This window comes from Larimichthys crocea, chromosome XXII (assembly GCF_000972845.2).
Source record: "Larimichthys crocea isolate SSNF chromosome XXII, L_crocea_2.0, whole genome shotgun sequence".
NCBI classification, from domain to species: Eukaryota; Metazoa; Chordata; class Actinopteri; family Sciaenidae; genus Larimichthys; species Larimichthys crocea.
In genome coordinates, this window is record NC_040032.1 from 18,296,185 (window position 1) to 18,315,961 (window position 19,777).

The 19,777-nt window shown below is 42.6% G+C and overlaps 3 protein-coding genes and 1 non-coding gene across 7 annotated transcripts in view; 2 read left to right on the plus strand and 2 right to left on the minus strand.

Moving 5' to 3' along the window:
• The window catches only part of LOC104935086 (uncharacterized), a 42,662-nt gene extending 38,134 nt beyond the window's left edge, over window positions 1-4,528 (plus strand). The window contains exons 19-23 of the mRNA XM_027273755.1: window positions 219-422; window positions 582-702; window positions 1,436-1,508; window positions 2,060-2,151; window positions 2,375-4,528. Of these exons, the coding sequence (XP_027129556.1) occupies window positions 219-422; window positions 582-702; window positions 1,436-1,508; window positions 2,060-2,151; window positions 2,375-3,663 (1,779 nt within the window). The 3' untranslated portion in view covers window positions 3,664-4,528. The remainder of the gene's footprint in view (window positions 1-218; window positions 423-581; window positions 703-1,435; window positions 1,509-2,059; window positions 2,152-2,374) is intronic.
• A 124-nt stretch (window positions 4,529-4,652) lies between these two features.
• Window positions 4,653-13,608, minus strand: dpp3 (dipeptidyl-peptidase 3). Of its 4 annotated transcripts, none has more exons than XM_019267627.2 (19): window positions 13,211-13,608; window positions 12,347-12,478; window positions 12,086-12,230; window positions 11,871-11,960; window positions 11,509-11,646; window positions 10,355-10,429; window positions 10,121-10,211; window positions 9,796-9,926; window positions 9,370-9,500; window positions 9,163-9,221; window positions 8,711-8,905; window positions 8,515-8,627; window positions 8,322-8,414; window positions 8,017-8,079; window positions 7,816-7,940; window positions 6,948-7,068; window positions 6,485-6,664; window positions 5,296-5,458; window positions 4,653-5,156 (listed from the first exon to the last, which is right to left on the minus strand). In XM_019267627.2, the coding sequence occupies exons 2-19, from the start codon at window positions 12,469-12,471 to the stop codon at window positions 5,014-5,016; spliced, it is 2,181 nt and encodes a 726-aa protein (XP_019123172.1). In that variant the 5' UTR covers window positions 12,472-12,478; window positions 13,211-13,608; the 3' UTR covers window positions 4,653-5,013. The 4 variants fall into 4 exon arrangements, with proteins under 4 accessions (XP_019123172.1, XP_019123173.1, XP_019123171.1 ...); XM_019267628.2 differs by having other exon boundaries at window positions 13,196-13,608; XM_019267626.2 differs by having other exon boundaries at window positions 12,347-12,505; window positions 13,196-13,608.
• On the plus strand, window positions 13,523-13,604 carry trnas-gcu (transfer RNA serine (anticodon GCU)). Its single transcript has one exon. It is a non-coding gene; the product is annotated as a tRNA-Ser (tRNA).
• A 338-nt stretch (window positions 13,609-13,946) lies between the features above and the next one.
• LOC104935088 (endosialin) lies at window positions 13,947-18,279 on the minus strand. Its single transcript, XM_010750882.3, has 2 exons — window positions 17,178-18,279; window positions 13,947-15,897 (listed from the first exon to the last, which is right to left on the minus strand). Exons 1-2 carry the CDS (start codon window positions 17,611-17,613, stop codon window positions 14,165-14,167), a joined length of 2,169 nt encoding a protein of 722 aa, XP_010749184.3. The 5' UTR covers window positions 17,614-18,279; the 3' UTR covers window positions 13,947-14,164.
• Window positions 18,280-19,777: the final 1,498 nt, after the last annotated feature.

Here is a 19,777-nt window from a genome sequence, read left to right on the forward strand (position 1 = left end):
GAGCTGCTGCACTTTACCAAGTCTAGACTTGCTGTCCCAATCTAGGTAGATTTATTACACAGGTGTGTGTGTGTGGGGCCATCCCACCCATCTTCCTGCTCTGAATGGATTCACAGGGATGGCTAATAACCACGTGTAGTATGCATTCACTATGGCAGTGCATGCAGGGCCACTAATAACTATGTGTGTACTTGTTGTGTGTGTGTGTGTGTGTGTAGATGGCACAGCAAGAAGAACCACTGTATGACTTCCCAGAGCCCACACAGCCATCACAGCGCAAGTTCTTAGGTCATCAAAGAGGACAGGGTTCTCTGCGAAGCATCAGCGTGCTGGACCGTCTCCTGCTCACTGTCCCTGTCTGGCTTCAGCTGTCAATCAACCCAGCCACTGCACTCCACATACTGCAGAGGGAGCCTCCTGGGGTCAGAGCCACACACCGTTTGTCTGAACATACACTCACACACACACACACACACACACACACACACACACACACACGCACTATATACCTCTCCTGCCTTCTCTGCCCATGTCATACACACTCACCTATTCACTCAGTGATCAGCTTTGTTGTTCTGCAGACGTTCCTGGTCCGCAAGTCTCGCACATCCCAGAGAAACGTGCTGTGTGTACGTCTGGCAGATGACAGCGTGCCATCCTTCGTTCAGCAGTTTGGAATCATAGAGGAAAAGTCCAGTAAGAGTAAGAGTGTTACACTCCTGAACCCTCATGAGTTTTAAAATGTGATTTCTGTGTCTGATGCAAAACATCTTGACTGAATCTTCTCTTTGAAACAGAAGTGTAGCATCATGGCTGTGCACTCACATATCAAGATCTTATCTGTTTACTAAAGCTGGTTGTCATGTACTTTTTAGAATATGAATAAGACTAATAATAATAATAATAATAATAATAATAATAATAATAATGATAATATTAGGCTTGGTTTGGTTACCCAAACAAAACAAAGAGCTTCATTTTAACAAGTTTAAAACATTTCATATTTTTAAATGACTGTATTTGTTTACTGTACTGATTGGCAATTCCTTGGCAATGTATGATTAAAACATTAAGCAGCATGTCATTAAGTAACTGATAATTATTATGAAGTAACTGTTCCTGGTTTCCCTTTATGTCCCAGCAAGTTTATTTAAATGCTGAAATGTTGGGAACGATTAGCAACCAATGTGTGGCTGGAATCAATTCAAAAGCTTATGTATACTTTCTGAAATGTACTGGTATGGTCCTTTAACACAGCTTTGATCCAGTAGTCCACAGTATTCACACAAGATTACATCTATGATTCAGATCAAAAGAAAGAAACTTTGAGCATGTCCCTGTTCAAAGTAATGTAATCTTTACAATGTCCCAAGAAAGAGCACAGAGGCAGTGCAACCATATTGTGACTAACAAGTCTTCTCTCCCTCTTACCCAGCTCTGTCTCTGGAGACTTCAGCTATCAGCTTTCCAGATCTCCCAAGGCTAATTTCCTTTTACTGTGTCAGCAGGTAAAATCTTGTCTTCCTCATCCTCATGTTCTTCAGCCCCTGTATATAAAGGGTCAGTTCAGGATATCTGAGGCGGGTTGTATGAGGTATTTATCCATAGCCAGTGTATTACCAACAGTAGACAGCAGTCATCACGCCTCCAGCAGACAGGAGTGGAAGTTAAGCAATGCTGTGATTTTTTAGCTACTTAAAAAAGGCGAACCTAAAGAGCCACACACAGATCAATACAAATGCTCCAGTTTTCCACAAATGTACACTTGATATGGATAGTTTTTAGGTTTGCTTTTTTAAAGGTGTTTTTTTATGCCCCTGTTCATAGCAGTGTATTAGCTTCCATGCTGGGAGTCTTCCTGTAGGCAGTACACTGACTATGAATAAGTACCTCATACAATCACACTTCAAATAACCTGACTGATCCCTTTAAGCCTCACATTTTTCTATCATCTTCTCTTTTCTTTGTTTATTTCCCTTTTATACAATAATCACTGTCAATATTAATTGATCTGCAACAACTCAGTGTTGGTATTAATACTGTATATTGTCTGTGTCAGAGATGTATTGCCCTTCCCTCTGGAACTTCCTGCAGCCATTGCAAAGGCAACATCCCACAAAGAGCTGGAGTCTATCTCACATATGGGGATAGGTTGGTGAACAAAATGCTTATTTCCAGATTTTGTAATCCCAACCACAAATACATGGGTCTTAAAGGATTTCTTTACACAAGGCACACACATGATGATACAATACACACACAATGTGTGTGTGTATTCTTTTTCTTTTGTCCATTGAAGGGTGTATGAGTTACAGAGAAACTCAGTCAAATGAAGTATAATCAGCAGTATATTTTAAATTGTTCACTTTTATAGAATTCTGGAGTTCTCACCTAAACGTCCGTGGACCACGGGAGGCGCTTAAGCCCCAGAAGGACAAGGAGAAGAAGCCAGATGCTATTTCCTCAGCCCCGCCTGCTGCAGCATCACAGACAGGCTCTGCAGCTCAGCCTGATTCAGCTCACCAGCCTGATTCAGACCGCCTGCTCAAGACAGCACCTGAGTCAGACACCACCACCAAACAATCAGGTCACAATCCCACACTGTTCTATGAGTTTTGTCCGATCACGACACGTAGTCCCAGAGAGCTGGACTGTGGCTCCGGTCTGGGTGCTCTATGCTTCATCAACCCCCTTTTCCTGCAGTCCCAGAGTGATTTCTCCAGACGACGCATGTTCAAACGCAGCCTTAAAGTTCGCGTTTCCACAGAGACGTCGACTCTGCTGTCACCCCCACTTGCTCCTCCTCCTCCGCCACCTCTAATGCCTAAAACCAAAGGAAAATGTAAGGGCCTGAAACGGGGACAAGCCCAGCTCCTAAGTCAAGCCACAACGATTGATAACAGAGTTGAAGACTCCCAGCCTCAGCCTCTGAAGCTGACACAGCCTGGGGGGGCTGGGGTGCCTGAGATGCAGGAGCAGAGCCAAGCACACATTGAACCAGGTCAAAGTAACTCTGAAGTCAGAGGAGAGAAGGTTACAGCTCCAGTACTAAAGGGGACTCCTTCAAATGATTCAGACTACATGCAGCCCTCTCCAATAATCAATTTATCTCATTCTCCCTTACTCTCTCCATACCTCTCCCCATCTGTTTCTCCCATGGCACCTCCCATTTTCCCCAAAGTATCTCCATCTATCTCTCATGACTCTCCTGGTGCATCTCCCTCTCTCTCACCTTATCAGTCGCCATCTCTTTCTCCCAGGGTTCCCTTTTCCCTCTCTCCACACGACTCGCCCAGCGTCTCACCCTCTCTTTCACCTTATCAATCCCCATCTCCTTCTCCTAAGGCCCCCTTCTCTCTCTCTCCCTTCGCTTCTCCAACCCTCTCTCAGCTGGCAGAACAGGCCTATCACATACCTGCACCTCCTTCAAGATCAGATGGGCAGAGATCAGGGAGAGCAGCTGAGGAGGAGGGAGCAGGTGTGGATGAAAATAAGGATGAGGAACTGTGCAAAAAGAGACAAGAGGAAGAGGGTCTAGTTTTACACATGAATGCTGCTTCTGTAAGTGACACAGACAGCTGCAGCTCCTTCAGCAGTCTTGAAGGGGCAACAGAGACTTCACCTCACTCACCCCACAAACAGGATAATGGCACAACCCTCTAGTGAACAACATTTTAGACTGTTAGTGAATGACATTGTGACATCCTGGAGCACTGTGTAGAATTACTTAGTGTAGAAACAGGAAGTAAAAACAAGAAATAAGTTTTTACAAAACCAAAGATTTTAATAACTACCACTACTACTGGTTGTTTTGAGTTTGAACTGCACCTGTAACTTTCTTAATGCTCTATTACCAACCATGTTCTTTGAAGGGAGCCACGTTTCCTTTAATATCAGTATTTTCTAACTAATTAATTTAAGATTTGCAGAGACTTGAAACTTTTATTTGCATCAAAGGTACAAATAAAAATGACACTGTCGTTGTCGTAGTACTGTTCTTTGCCATCAAAGAGTTTTAGTCAAAGTTGTAGTAGATCAGCTGTAGAACAAAGACTAGACAGAAAATAGATGATGTGAATATCTACAATCGTTGATGTTTAGCATTATGTCAGAATCATGGCGTTCTTAATGACATTAATGGTTTGGTTCAAAGATAATATTCTGGCTCCTCGTGGGTAAAACGGTTCAATTGTGATTGTACAGGTTTTAGCTGGAAAACCACCACAGATGCCTTCTCACTATGACTAAATTTAACAAGTCCTCTCTGCAGAGATGTTGACATATAGACATTCAGGCATCAACTAAGCAAAAGACCTTCAACCACCAGGGTTATTTTTCATGTTACTTCAACATACTTAAGGTAAATCTCATCAAAATGACGTGCGATTGTCTTATAATTCTGGTCGATAAAATACCACTATAATCGCAAACACATTTTTTTTTGCGCAGATTAAACACCACATTTCCTGTAAAAGTGTTTCAGTTTTATTTTGCCTTACTGTCAACATTCAGCTGTCATGGCAGCTTGTTAACAGTCAAAACCTAATCATTTTCAGCCGTCAACAGTTGATTGTAAAAACCAATGAACTTTGAGTACAGACAAAACATAATTATCATTTTGTAAAGGACCACAGTCACCAGAAACACATTTATACTCTGAAACCATCTTTATTGTCCTGCAGCACTGGTTTAATGGACAATTCTTAATACATCTCTTTAGAAAAATTAATAGGTTTCCTAAATGCATCTAAAAGAGTGATGGTGTTGTTTTTTGATCCTGTTATCAAAGACAGACCTGACATTGGACTGCTGCTGGAAAAACTGTGGCTGTTGTCTTTGGCAGATCTGTACTAGTCTTATGGCTTTATTTGTAGTAGGTTAACAAGATTTGGATCATTTTACAGTTGTGTGTTTTAACATCCATCAAGAATCAGTCTGCTTTCACATATGGTTAAATAAGAAATCTGATTTCAGTTGGTATTCTTGAAGCCTATGGAGCAGATTGTTCATCCATTAACACCAGCATATGGCATCTCTTTTGCTCATCTCCAAAAGTTGGTCCTCCAGCTGCTCTGCGTCATCTTGGAAGCGCTCAGTGAAGGAGTGAATCAAACCGGCTGCACTGCCTTCATATTCCACCAGCTCTATGCTGTCCCCTGGAAACCACACAGAGGCAGACACAAAGTGAAGAATTTACTCAGTCAGTGCAAGAGTCTACAGTTGCTTCTAGGCATGTACTATCGCATGTACAAACTTGAGTGAATCCCTACAAAAGGCACAAATAAAGGTACATACCATTAACTTTGGTATTGGCCTGAACAAACATCTTCCGAGCTTCCTTCCTCAGCAGCACTGTCTCCTGGAGACGCAAGAAGTTGTGTGCACCGCTGTCGCTCACAGTGGAGTAGTCGTCATAGAGAGCACGACCTCCTTCCACATCTGCTGTGGACTTCAAGATCTATGAAAGAGTGGAGTCAGGTTAGCAACTAACAACATGATTACCATGTAGCAAATTGTTTGAACCTCTAACTCCACATTTCACTAATATAGCATTCAAAGTCTTTTCACATGTTTTCAGCAACTATTTTACAATATATTTCATGTGTTTTGAAAGAACACTGAATACATTTGAAGAGATGAAAGAGACGGTTACTTGGTTGGATTTGTTTTTGTGAAACTATCTTCTTAATTCTACTTGTTTTGTTGTTTGTCTGATTGTTTAGTCTATAAAACTATAACAAAACTAGAAAATACAAAAAATATTTATCTTAATTGCAATAGTCCAAAAACCAAATATATATAGTTTACTGTAATAACAGACAAGCAAATATTCTCATTAGCAAAGCTAGAACTGAACATTTTTGCTTTAAAATGATTATCTATCAAAATTGTTGAAGATTAATTTTACTTCAGTTCATTGATACATAAACCGTGTGGAGTTTTATAAATCCCAATTTGTGGGGATGCATTCATGATGGATTGTCTTGTCAAGGACACATGCAGATGCATAGGTGTCACAGTCTTACCAAAGATTTCACACCATTTCACAGACTAAGAGTACGGTCTAAACCTGCTCTGTATGACAAGTGTCATGACATAACTTTTGTTATGATATGGCGCTATATGAATAAAATTGAACTGAATACAGAAATGAAGTGAATACAACAATAAGAACGGTGAAGAAGAAGAGTGTTTGCTGATGTAAACAAAAAGTCATCCTGTGATGTTTTACGGAGAAGCAAATGGATTCATCACATTTATAAAACCTCAGGCAGACACGCAGAAACATAACTACAAATAAATAAACAAAAAAACAAACACTGAGCACCTTCAAGTGAACAACACAAAGAACAACTAGTGCTGTATTAGTGCAATTAAGCTGTGGTGTATCTACAGTATATCGTTCGTTTTCAGGATGTGCTGCCTTTTATTCGGCATGTCAGACCTGCTGTCTGGCTATTGCATGACAAAAGTATTGACATACCTGCAGTTTACAAAGGAACCTGTGGATGGCGTTCTTGCCCACAGTGTGGATCTTGCTTCGGTCCAGAGTGATTCGAGCATCAGGTTTGCCGTCGTGTCCCGTCACTTCCTCCAGACCCACCAGGCCCTCCCCAGCCTCCAGCAGAACACGCAGGATGACGAAACGAGCCTGCATGTGAGCCTGAGACACAAAGATGTACATGAATACATGTGACATACACTGTATACATCCCCTGACACTCATATAAACACAGACCAACTTACTATAGGCTGTATTATATCAGCAACACAAACATAAAGCTGTGTCTTGTAAACACTGTTCGTCTAACACAATGCATGTCTCATGTTCCGTATTAATCAGAGTTATGATTTATTATTAGGTCTTGCAAACCAGTCCAAGTAAAGGGTCAGAGAGACGGCGTGTTATGGAGAAAAGACACTGGGTGAGCAGACAGACAGATTACCTGTCTCCAGCTCTTGCTCTCAGGTGTGTAGAACTCCAAGCCCAACAGTCCAGCTCTGACCATGCTGAGCCAGTTGACGTACACGACATCCCCTGCATCCTGGTCCTCATGACCAAAAATACTGAACACACAGGCAGTTAACAACAAAAACAGTTAACATCTAAGCCATAAATCACCATATATTTGTGTTGTTAATTCTTTGTTAAGAAATGTTTAAATAGACTTCCCGATTTTGTTATTACTTCTAACTTTGACTTTAAAATGTCTTCCCAGCTAAATCAATAACTATAACAACTGCAGACAGATGTACAGATGTAGAACAGCATATGTGCACTATAACAAATTCTGAGTGCATCTTAAAGTAATCTTAAACTCTTCTTCTTAGGTACATAATGCAGAAGCCTCTACAGAGTTAGATAAGAATGTTGGACCACATATATCCTTGTCTGTAAGCTAATGACCATCTATGGACATACAGTAGTTGTGTTACTGTCCTGAGAGCATACAGATGAGCCAGAGGACAGCTTCTTCAGAACTGAGGGAACATCATGTCATGACAAGGATATGGGTAAATCCTCCATTGTCCATGGCCAAGCTTCAATAAACCTTTCACCCAAATCATCTTGGACTCCTGTGAACTTTCTCTGCACTGACCACTGATGAATAAAATTCTGCTCAACAGAGATGGCTGGGACGAGAAAAACTCCCTGCTCTTTGTCCTCATTCCTCTCTGATAGTGATGAAAATGTTCTTTAGTTACTTCCCAAACATCAAATAATGGAGGATCAGAATCAGGGCTGTTAAAACCGTATTGTCAGATTCATAGAGATACACAGTCAGTGGAGGTTACATGCACAACATAATGTACCTGATAACTTGCTTGTTGAGACACAGATAGAGTCCGACACACTCAGCACGGCATTCCTCATAAGAGGAAGCAATCGTAGAGAATTTACTGTCCCACGTCTCGCTGCCCCGATACCAACTGGACACCTGAAAGACACATCAGTCTCAACATCTGCCAACTGAAAGCAAAGTGAAAAAGATGTATATACACAAACAAACTCACCGGTTCTCCAGTCTCTGGGTTGGTCACCTTACTCTTGTCAAAGTTGAAATTGCCCTTGTCATCCTGGTAGGAAGAGATGAAGCAGAACAAAGCCAAAGTAGGTTTTATTTTCTCACTAAGGAATCAAATCAAAAGCCAAACAAGGAGAAAATCTTAATTCTTCAATATCAATTGTTGTTCAAAGTTCTCTCACTAACATCACTTGTTAGTGAGCCAATTGTTTGTGTATGGCATTCAACATGCATGTGACTATAAATGTCATAGGTTAGGTCTCTGACGCTGACATGAGCATAATTTTGACTCACCTGCACAAACAGCTTGCCACTTCCATGTCCCAGCAGCTCATGAAGTCCAACCTGCACCTCGAATGACGGTCCCTTCCACTTGATAAACAAATCCTAGTGCAAAAGCACACACAAACACACAGGAGAATGTGTGATTGTGGGCTTTGTGAGAGACATGACAGCTATTACTAAGAGAGGAAGCTGCATGCGTTACCTTGTCCTCTTCTTCCAGGAAAGTGAGCTTTTCTTTTTGTGTAGCGTAGGCTACAGCCAGCACGTTTCCTAGTGACACGTTTTTAAAGCCCTCTGACTGTCTGATGTCGTCATCTACACATAAGAGCACACAGAAATGTTTTATACTGAACTGTATTATTTGAGTTTAAAAGAGGCCCACATCTCAGCATACGTACAGTTGGGGATGTTGATGCCAGCTGGGATTCCGCTCCCCGCAAAGGTGAGCACATCCAGTGAGGTGAAGTCAGGTTTAAGGAAAGTGTCCTTCTCAAACTCCCGGGGCCAAGGCAGCTCAGGGAGCAACACTTCTGCTGAGCTCACTAGTTTGGCAAAACGTTCACTCATTGCTTTGTTCACAACAGCAACGAAACCTAGTGGACACATCATATCCCCGAAGTTAGGAAGTGAACTGAAAAAAAGTTTGACTAATCCTGAAGAAAGGACGGTAATGAAAACCATTATTGTAGCCCATTAAACCTATGTTAAAGTAGCTCAATCACAAGATTAATACATCTCTTAATAGTCTTCAGCACCGAACCACAGCAATAAATCCTGGTGAGGAACACCAGCTCACGGCTTGTGTTTCAATAAATAAGTTTAAAGTGTTCTTGATCACTGAGGTAGTTACCTTCAAACTCTCCTCTGGAGCCAAATGGGTCCCTGTAGCTCTCTATGAAACCAATATAACTGAGAGGAGGAGGAAAGGAGGAGTAACAAAGAGTAAAGGGTAAAGAAAGAGAGAAAGAATCCACAGATTATTACGGGAGAGTAGTATTCAAATGTGTCTGAAATTAAGCAGGTACATGTGCACTTACACATTTTTTACTGTAGTTACCTCTCAACAATTGGTCCCTTGTCTTTGATCCAGTAGCGCGAGCCCTCCTTATGGGCTTCAACAGAGCCCAAAGTGAAGCTGCGCCTGTACTCCTCCAGCATCTTTCTCTGGTTCTCATTGGCAGCATAGGCCTGTATGAAGTATTTGGAAACAGAACAAAAATGTCAGAAATGGAGCTGTGGAAGGAGGATTGTTTTCAGGTTATCCTGGTGGCCTCGGTTCTTCCCTTACTATTATAGTTACACCAAAGGACATTACTTTTGACATTTAATTTAAGATGCAGATTGCAGCATTGTTTGTCATTTTTATTCTTTGTGGTTTACAGAAAAATGACATGCCTATATAGCTCTGTTAACTTCATATTTTGGTGGTTCCAAACAGCTTGAAGAATAAAGACTGAACACTGACTATATCCCACACTCTCACCTGTGCTTGCTGGAGGCAATAGCTGACTTTCTCCATAAGAGGAGCATAGTCTCCCCTCTTCACAGTGAACTCTTTGTCTTCAAAGTTGAAGCTGCCACAGCAGGACTCACATTCCCCATCCACTGCACAGTCTGTGAGGCAGCAGTGTAGATTATATTGTTTTAATCACAGACCATGTAGCATCAATAACATTACTTAGATAAACTAATCTCCACACAGAGACGTGGAGTAGCCATGGCATGTGATACATGGTAAACATGTGACAAGTGTGATATGATATGTTATAAATCTATTTCTGGTTTTCATGTAAAAAAAGTGTTCTGACCTTTCTGCACGGCTGAAGCCAAGCGCACCTCATAGCAGGCTTTACCTCCGTTCTGCCTCTTGAACAGACGGGTGTTGTAGGCAGACAGTTTCTAGAGGCAAACCACAAGAGCACAACTAAGAGTTAGACTGAAAAAGATACAGAACCATCAAAACACTGATAAAAATGTTCAGAAACCAACAAGAAAGAACTATGGAAATAAGAACACTGGTTTCAGGTGTGAATTCAGCTTACTTTCGAGTCCAGGAACTTCTGAGCCAGCTCAGCATCCTCTAGAGAGCAGTTTCCTGAGAAGTAGGTGGTAATTCCCTGAAGAAAAGTAACAACGCGTCATGAGCCATACATTTTCTCATAGGGGTCACAGTACGGGGCCATCTGTAGTTGACATTAGGGGTTCAGTCGCTTCTTAAAAAGGACAACTAGATTAGAATGGATCAGGATTAACAGACTTGTTCGTAAGGCCAGGGATGTTGTGGGGGTGCAGATGGACTCGCTGACGAGGTGTTGGAAAAGAGGATGCTGTCTAAGGTGCGGGCTATCTTGGACTATGACTCCCACCCACTCTATGAGGTGCTGGACAGACTCAGAAGCACTTTCAGCCAGAGACTGCTGGCACCAAGATGCTCCACAGAGAGACACAAGAAGTCTTTCCTACCTGTGAGCATCAGCCTCTAGAACTCCTCCCTCAAAATATCAGACACTCCAATTCAAGTCCAGTAGCTATCCAACTGGCTTATGCAATACATAAGTGCAATTTTCTCATGCATGCATACTGCACTTTAACAATCAGTGTCTATTCTCTGTACAGTCTCTCAAACACTAGATTCTTTTATAAGGTTTTAGATTTATATATCGTGTACTTTACTCTTACTTGGCTTTTATTTTACCGTTACTGGTTTATTTAACTGTTATTTATACATGTGTATATAGTGTTAAAATAGGATATCGTATAGGTGTATAGTGTTAAAGTTTTGTTTTCTTGCCGTTGCTTACTGTCTGACTTACCATTTGGGAGCTGCTGTAACAAAAACAATTTCCCTGCGGGGATTAATAAAGTATTTCTGATTGTGATTGATTCTGATTCTGAATTGTTATTTTTGGCGGCCAATTGAAATACACCAAAGTGCAGAGCATTTGGCTTGATATTTGAAAGTATTTAATTTATGTGGCACGAGTAACATCTCAAAAATGAGAACAGCGGAGGAGGAGAGGAATAACAGAGGGCAGGACAGACTCACCTGCCAAAAAGAACAAAACTTTCTGTCTTAACATTTGTGAAATCCAACCAGTCCTGACGACACAATGGATATTTCATTTAATATTACCTGATAAAAACGTTTTTTGTCAAAGTTTGCCTGAACTCTGCATTAAATGATACAAGATCCCACCTTGTGGCCTAGCCCCAGCTGTTTCTGTCGGTCTTCCAGAGAGTAGAGAAGATACGAGCAGCTGTCCCACAGAGCCTCTACCTCAGCGGGATGCTCCTGGAATGCCTTGCTGGCCTTCACCAAAGCAAACAGACTGTCCTGGGTGGACATACAACAGATGCATACAGCTTAAAATATGTCACAGCAGCAGTACAGATCGTATATAATATGCAAACATGCTGTTTTATGAGGTACACAATAAGGTATGTAATATACAGTATGTGTTCATGTTGGTGCCGTGGTAGAGTTTTTACTCTTTTTTCTCTCCATACCATATTTATAGTACAAAACTGAACAGATCAGCTGAGCTGAATTCTCCTTACCTTAGGCAGGTTTGGGATGAACTTGGTGTCTCCAAAGGATTTGTAGTTCCCCATGTTGGCATACAGACCAGCTGCATATACTAAGAAGGCCTAAATAACAAAATATTAAATATGGAAATAATAATTTCCATCCAGTATATCTTTACATCACTGTATTCTTATGTGGATGAATGGAAGTGTCAAGACAGCAACAGAAAGATACAAAGACCGCATACCTGGTACTCCTCAGCACTGAGTCCAGCTGCTGTGGCGACCTGTTCTAGCTGTGCAGGCGTCTGCATCCTGAAGATCCTCTGCAGCAAGACAAAGATATTTGCAGACTCTGGGGAAGTCTGCAGCAACACTGCCAGACCACCGTACCTAAAACAACACGTTTTTTGATGAGCAGGGTTTTAGACCTTCAATAAACTCCATTTTTTTTTTGCTCTTAAAAACAGGTGAGATGGGCCTTTTCACTGTGGAAAGGAGTAACGTACCAAGCAGCGCGTGACAGGTAGTGTGCGTACATCTTTTCCTGAGGTGAAAGCAAACGGAAAGCCTCGCGGCAGTCAAGTGCAGAGACACCGATGTCATTTGGGAGGTAGTATTGGGAGTCCACCATCTTTAGACTGAGATTTAACAATGACAATAATGAACTGAATTCAGAGAGGGGAAGGAAAAGCAGAAACAGAGACAGGAATGTGAAAGAGAAAAACAAAAAAAAAACTGAAGTAAGTAAATCAAAGAGACTGCTGTACAAACACAGATTTATGACGTTACAGGATGTGGGATCTCTTCTGAAGAGTATTAGCTGTGAAATACTTCTTAACAAAGCCCAGCACCCAAATATGTTCACTTTATAGAATAACAGAGAAACGCACCAAAGCTTGTTGGATATTAAGATATTGTTACAGCAAAAGAAGCTAAACCCCCTAAACGTTGATTCAAACTGCTTACAGATATGCAAAAGAAAGATTGGACTATTTTAGAGACAAACAGCTGAAACTTGATCCATCATGGCACAGATTCAGTTCAATTACTGAAGCCAGCTTTCTGTTTCACTTTCAATTCAAAATATAAGTGAAGAGCCTGTCATGTTTTTGTTCACATTCCACATGAGCAGCATGCTGACAGCAGGTCTGAATTCAGTCCTTAGGCTAACTCAACGACAGCGTTAGCTCCTTAGCGTGCATGCTAAGACGGCTCCTGACTGCTCGGAACACGTAAACACTCCGACACAGCTTCTATAAGCCAAACATTATATCAGAAATACTATGCATATGCATTTCTGTGCATGGTTAACTAGTATTTAGCTAATTATGAGAGGTATAAATGCGGATACTAACTCAACAGCTTGTTACCTTCTTTCCTGCAATAGCTCCGGCGAACATCAAATTGCAGTCTCACGCTGTAGACTTCCTGTGTTCATTCAACGTTAGATCCGCCCCTCACCCAATGACAGCTTGTATATTGTGGTTGATAGAAACATTAACCAATCACGAAGTACTTGCGCCGGACTTTTCGATACACTTTATGTCGTAATTATCTGACCAACAATGTGGAATATACGATCTCTGGACCTCCAGAACAAACACGACAGACTATAACTACACTCATACACGTCCTGTCCGAGAATGTATAATTAGGAATATGACGTCAAGTATTGAATACTGGACGAGGTGGCCGAGTGGTTAAGGCGATGGACTGCTAATCCATTGTGCTCTGCACGCGTGGGTTCGAATCCCATCCTCGTCGAAGTTCTTTTCCACAGTCGAAGGAAGACATCTCAACATTACTTGATCTTGGCAGACGCCGTTCACGCAGTAACCGGAACTCCTGACAGGGTGATGCTGGTTTGTCAGCCATTGATTAGCTTTTGCTCTATCTTTGAACTGTCCCCTCCCTCTTCACAAACTTCCGCCTCCCCTCCCCCCACCCATCCTAGTGAAACTTTGGCTTAGGAAAATCACCAAATCTTGCTTTTATACATGGAACCATAACCACACATTCTTTCCAAACGCACTTTCATTTCTTTATCCCTTTACTAGGACATTATTTTCCTCTTAGAGGCTTACAAACCACACTGCATTTCATCTGTTTATTGGTTTTATTGAATTGTAAAAACATGAGAAAGTGAATTATTTACAAAGGGTGTGCAACAGAAAGAATTCAGTTTCCTTGATGAATGGGAGAGCCAGTCAGCTATACTAAATCCAAATGGTAGTTTCACTGACCAGTTAAGAGAAATATTAACAGACATCTGGACATTAGACACATCTGTGTGCGCATGCACCTGTGTTTGTTTATTTTAGGGTTCATGCTTGGGTTTTGCCATCCCTTCTTTCAGGAGGTGTTGTAGGGAGTATCCAGCGATAGCAGTCTGAAAAGCTCAGGCTCTTGTCCACAGCACAGCTGGTGCAGTAGACAATCCCAAGAGCCAGCATCACTACAAGGAACACACACAGAGGCACCAGCAGGGCCACCAGCAGCCAGCTCTTATCATGCTTTTGTTTACCTGCATCAGATCCAGCCCCTGCTTCCACTGTATTGTTGACATCCTCTGTACTATCCATCTTAGATCCGTGCCCCCCACTGGCCCCAGTGGCTGACCTGTTTGCGGTCTCATCTCCCACTCTATCACTAGCATCTTTACCTCCTCCCTTAACATCAGCATCATTATCAATTTCATTGCCTGTGTTATCTTTTTGCGTTGGGGATGGTGCTGTCTGATATCGTTTAGGTGATTGGGCATCCCATTGGTTCAGGTGATTGTCTGACCCATGAGGCACATCAGGGGCTTCTGTCAACCAGTCAACATCAAAGTTAGTGTCAGCTTCAAAATTTGGGTCTGGGGTGAATGAGGTGGACCAAGGAATATTATGGTTAGGGTTTAAGTCAGGTATGTGTGCAGAGTCACTGGGGTCAGGGGTCAAAGTGGAATATTCTTCATCATCAGGTGAAGGCTGGCAGGTAAGTCCATCTGACTGCATGTCATAACCATTGTCACAGTAACACTGGTACCCTCCCATGTAGTTGATACATTGCTGCTGGCAGGGCGACTCCCCCACACATTCATCTACATCTACACACTGTCCTTCCCTGCTCAGTTCGTACCCTGAGTTACACAGGCATGTGAAGGACCCCACTGTGTTCTCACAAGTGTCTTCACAGCTGCCCTCATCGAGGCACTCGTCAATGTCCACACACTCGCCTTCATCATCTGGCTGGTAGCCGGCATGGCACGTGCAGTGGAAGGTGCCTGGGATGTTGACACAGACTTGGGGGCATGGTTGCTGTTGACATTCGTCTACATCAGAACATCTGCGGCCATCTGGACCCATTTGGTAACCTGGGGGGCAAGTGCAGCGGATACCCCGAGATGTCTCTACACAGTCATACTCACACCCCATCTCCACACAGACTTCTTTCATGTGGGGCTGCTCGGTGGGACCGGCGGAGTCAGAAGATAATTCAGGGGGGTCAGTTTGACTCAGGGGATCAGGTTTGCAACTGTACCCATCCTCATCTATCGTAAAGCCCTCAGAGCAGTAACAGTAGTAATCTGTGCCTGTGTTCTGACAGTACTGCTCACATCCATGGTCCCCGCTACACCAGTCCTTTGGAGCTCCACTGGACAAGCAAAGTGGGGCGTCCCTGGACCAGCCCACTGTCTCGTCATCTCTCTCCATACACAGTACTGTCTGCTCATCTTGACCATCTGCGCCTGAGCTGCCTGCAGGGCAGGGTAGAGTAGCTACAGACCCATATGGCACGTGTGTCAGCAGGGTGCTGACAAGGTGAAATGGGGTGGTGTAAACTGCTGGGCCTCTACCCTCGTCCTCCAATGATGGACACATTCCTTTGTAGTTGTATTGGCAGACATATCCATCCAACGGTAGTGCACATGAGCCATCGACCCACCGGAAATTGTCGCTGCTCTCTCGTCCACTCTCAGAAGTATGGACAGTCATGGCCACACAGCGAGGGGCTGCACAAGTCCCAGGGGTGTCTTCACGGAGCCAGTTGGTGAACTGGCCATCCTGGTCTCCTGTGGGAAAATAAAGACAAGGGCCAGGTCAGGAAAAGTGGAACTTAAACCTTTTTAGTTTTCTTTTTTTTATTTTAACCTATATGCATTTTCTTTTCAAATATTTAATTGACGTTTTCAAATCTGTTTGATACAATTAAAATGTAAATCTATATGGTTATAATGATTAAAGCCTCAATGTGTAGAACTGTTTTTATATGAATCTATTGCTGAAAATGAGATAATTTTGGAGTGTCTTTTTTCTGCTACCATGAGCAGTTGCCAAAGTCAGGTATTTAAAGCCCAGGCATATAAACTAAAAAGCCCTCATTTATCACTGCATGGACTGAATAATACACAGTTTTAACAAACTGACAACATGAAAATACTGTTATACCACCTGTTACCTGTTAGGAAGGCATTTCTAACAAACCCTGGTTAAATGAAAACAAAATGATCCACATTGCGAGATACCACTAAGAATAAGAGAGAAAACATATTTTTGGGGTAAACCGATCTTTTAAATCAAGACAAATGAACAAAAAAATGTCACAACCACGTCGGCCACACAATTCTTAAAAATGTAAAGACTTTTCTAGCTTAAAACCATGGCAGACACTTTGAGTGATTAAAAACACATCTGTTTTTTATTGGGCGATGTTTGTGTAATGGCTAAATCAGGTTGAGGGGTAGCATTGAGGTCAAAAGAAGACTGAACTTCCCCTGTCACGCCAGCTCTGTCTCCGTGAAACAAAAGAAGTTAATGTAATAACCATCCAGTCACTGCAGACATCTGGAGGCTGGCCCAGGTGCTAAAGTCTGACAGAGAGGTTAGGGTTAGGGCCAGCACAATGGATTAATACTATAATCTAAAAGTAATTTATATGTGTGGAAGTAATAATGGCCTAATTTAATGAAAGTTTAGGAATGTATGTTCTTGTATCACACATTTAAATAAATATGTCTAAATCAAATTTAGAATAAAATAGGTCTAAATCTAGTGTTTAGCTTTAGCTACAAACCCTACCAGAACCAATTTAGTCAAGTGGGTAGAAAATAACATTTTTGAACAGATTTAACCCCAGTTATACTGACCCACATATTTTCCATTAGGTCACAGTCTAAAACTTAGTCCAGTGATCTATGAAAAAAATGACTGGGGGAGGGGAGAAAACATACCATTATGTCCTTCTCTCTAATTGGAATTTTAGTTCTTAAAAGCCAATGCAATGACTGATATGGTGATGGAGGTCAACATTAGGAACAATGAAGGGTGAAATGTCAAAAAGATGTGACTTTGCCTGTGACCCAGACGAATCCTCTGAGTGGTCTGGTGGATGAACACTGGCGTGGCGGTCTGTGTAGTCCTATCCAGAGGCGAAGCCTTTGCCTGGTCCCCTGTGCCTTGATGGCCGACAGTAGCTCATGGACCACACCCGCTGCCTCGTCGGTATGCATCGTTGCCAGGGTCCCACCTCGCTCCCTGCAGCTCCGCCCAGCCTCCCTGAAAGTTCTTTTCTGGAGGAAGACAGTGTAGCATCCATCCTGGTGGCAAAGCGCGTCTCTCTCTGCCAGCTGAGGCTTGACTGCTGGCTGCTCCCCCTCTGTCTCCCTCAGCCTCTGGCCTCGGCTTCCAGAAGCCAGACAGACTATCAGCAGCCACAGGGCACACAGGAGACTCATGCTGCTGCAGATGCTACTGCTCCTAATAGTCTTTTGCATCCTCCACCCAGACATGAGGTTAAATCTAGGCAAACATTCAACTGAATACCCAGACCTTACTGTCAGAATAAATAACCTGACTGCCTCTTCAAAAAAACTAACCCAGATTCACCCACTTCAACTAATTTATCAAAGAGAAACTTGCCAGACCAGACTTGTTATATTTTCTCTATACTTTAGTGCGATTGAATAAATAATCGGATCTAATTGACCTTTTACTCAAAGTAATCTGAAGCAGATAAATTGGATAAATTTAATTTACCTTGGATAGCCCAAGTCTTCAGACAAACAGTCCTACAGTGCAGAATCAGTCAAACTCCATTCGTCAACACACTGTCAGCATTTCTCCTACTGTAGAGCAGATTTCACCAGATCCTATACTAACTAAAAACTAATAAAACCAATGAAACCAGAAACCAACGCAGTCCAGTGGAATCCCCTAGAAAGTCCAGTACAGTCCAAAAGAAAAGTCCAGTGAAGTAGCAGTAAAGTCCAGGGTTCAGATGTGTCCTTCAGTTCATTCCAGAGGAGTTAAATGTATGTCCATGTATGAATTTGATGAAATTCAGTGACAGAAAGCCTCTCCTGTATCTGATCCTGCTGGGGCTTTCTGCCTCTGCAAAGTTTGCTTTCTGACTGAACCTCAGAAAGCAAGATGGGGGAGGGTGGAAGTGTGTGTGTGTTGTGATGTGTGTGTGTGTGTGGGGGGGGGGGGGGGGGGGGGGGGCTACGTAGAGGAAAAATAATTGTGTGTTTTTGAAAGGGCGGTGGTAAAGTGTGCGAGTGTATAAGGGAAGGCTGGAGGGGTTACGGGGGGGGGGGGGGGGGGGGGGGGGGCTCTGGTCGGGGGGCTGCAGAATAGAAAAACCCTCAGAGAGTTATGAAAACCATACGGCACCATTCTGTCCCCCGATCTTGCCTATGGCTTCAGACACACACACACACACACACACACACAGACACACACACACACATACATGCATGCTGCACAGCATCCACAGGAGTGGAAAGTGTTTGTCAGCTCTGTGAGATGCAGAGATTGTCTCCCCCTTACTCTTGTTATCCTCTTCTTTCTCAATTCCTTGTCTGTGTCTCCTTCTCTCAGCCTCTCAATGTTTTTATGTCTCTTTAGTTTGTTTCTCTCAATCTCTTTCTTAATTTCTCTCTTTTCCACCAGTCCTTGCTCTTTTTTCTATTTTTCTACCACCCCCCTCTTTCTACCAGGTCCATACCAGCTGGAAGTTTTTAGAGCCCAATGGAAACATTTCAGTATGAAACGGGAATACCTGTTGACCTGTGTGTGTGTGTGTGTGTGTGTGTGTGTGTGTGTGTGTGTGTGTGTGTGTGTGTGTGTGTGTGTGTGTGTTTAATGCAATAACTCCATGAGGGCAAAGATCGGGGGCATATGGAGGAGAGGAAACAGGAAATGCCAGATGTGCATCAGCCTGATCTCTCAGTAGCTGGGGAGCAGAGGAGTAGACTAGGGGTACCTCTGCCGTCACATGATCTGCTTCCCATGATTAGTGTGTTTGGTGCAAACACAGAGTTTGGACTTTCCAAATAAAATTAGAATCTTTTTCTTTTCTCTGGCAAAGCCAAAGAATATTTAATGAAGCCAAGACCATCGATTTTAAGGATTCAAGCAGCCATAATAACAAGCAAACAACTGGGCAAGAGACTGTAAATGAAGGTCTACCACACACAAACCCAATTGTTGAACAATCTAAGCAACATAAATGGAAGTGTTTGGGCAAACAATAGTCCTACAACATAATGCTTGTCACGTTTTCTCTGTGGAAAGTGTGACATGTCACAACACAATCTAGGCTGCTTGATGCTGCAGCTCTCCTCTTTGTCTGCTTTGGAATAACTGTTTAATGCAAGCGTTCAAATCCCAACCTCTGTGGCTTCTCAACGCAGGATGATGAGATGGAAAAGTCATGCTGTAGCTGAATCAGTTATTAGCAGCATCACTGTGTGATGGAGTGTGTGCTCTTTCTGTGTACAGCAGATGAGTTGGCTAGCTGTGAGGCCTGTTGGTTTTGGCAGACAGTATATATACAGTCTAACTATTCAGCAGTATTTTCCAGTTATGTAACAACCATCGGAACTAGAGGGGGAACAAACATAAAACCTCAGGATCCCGGAGAACCTAAAGAGCCTTTTGGTCTTGTTCCCC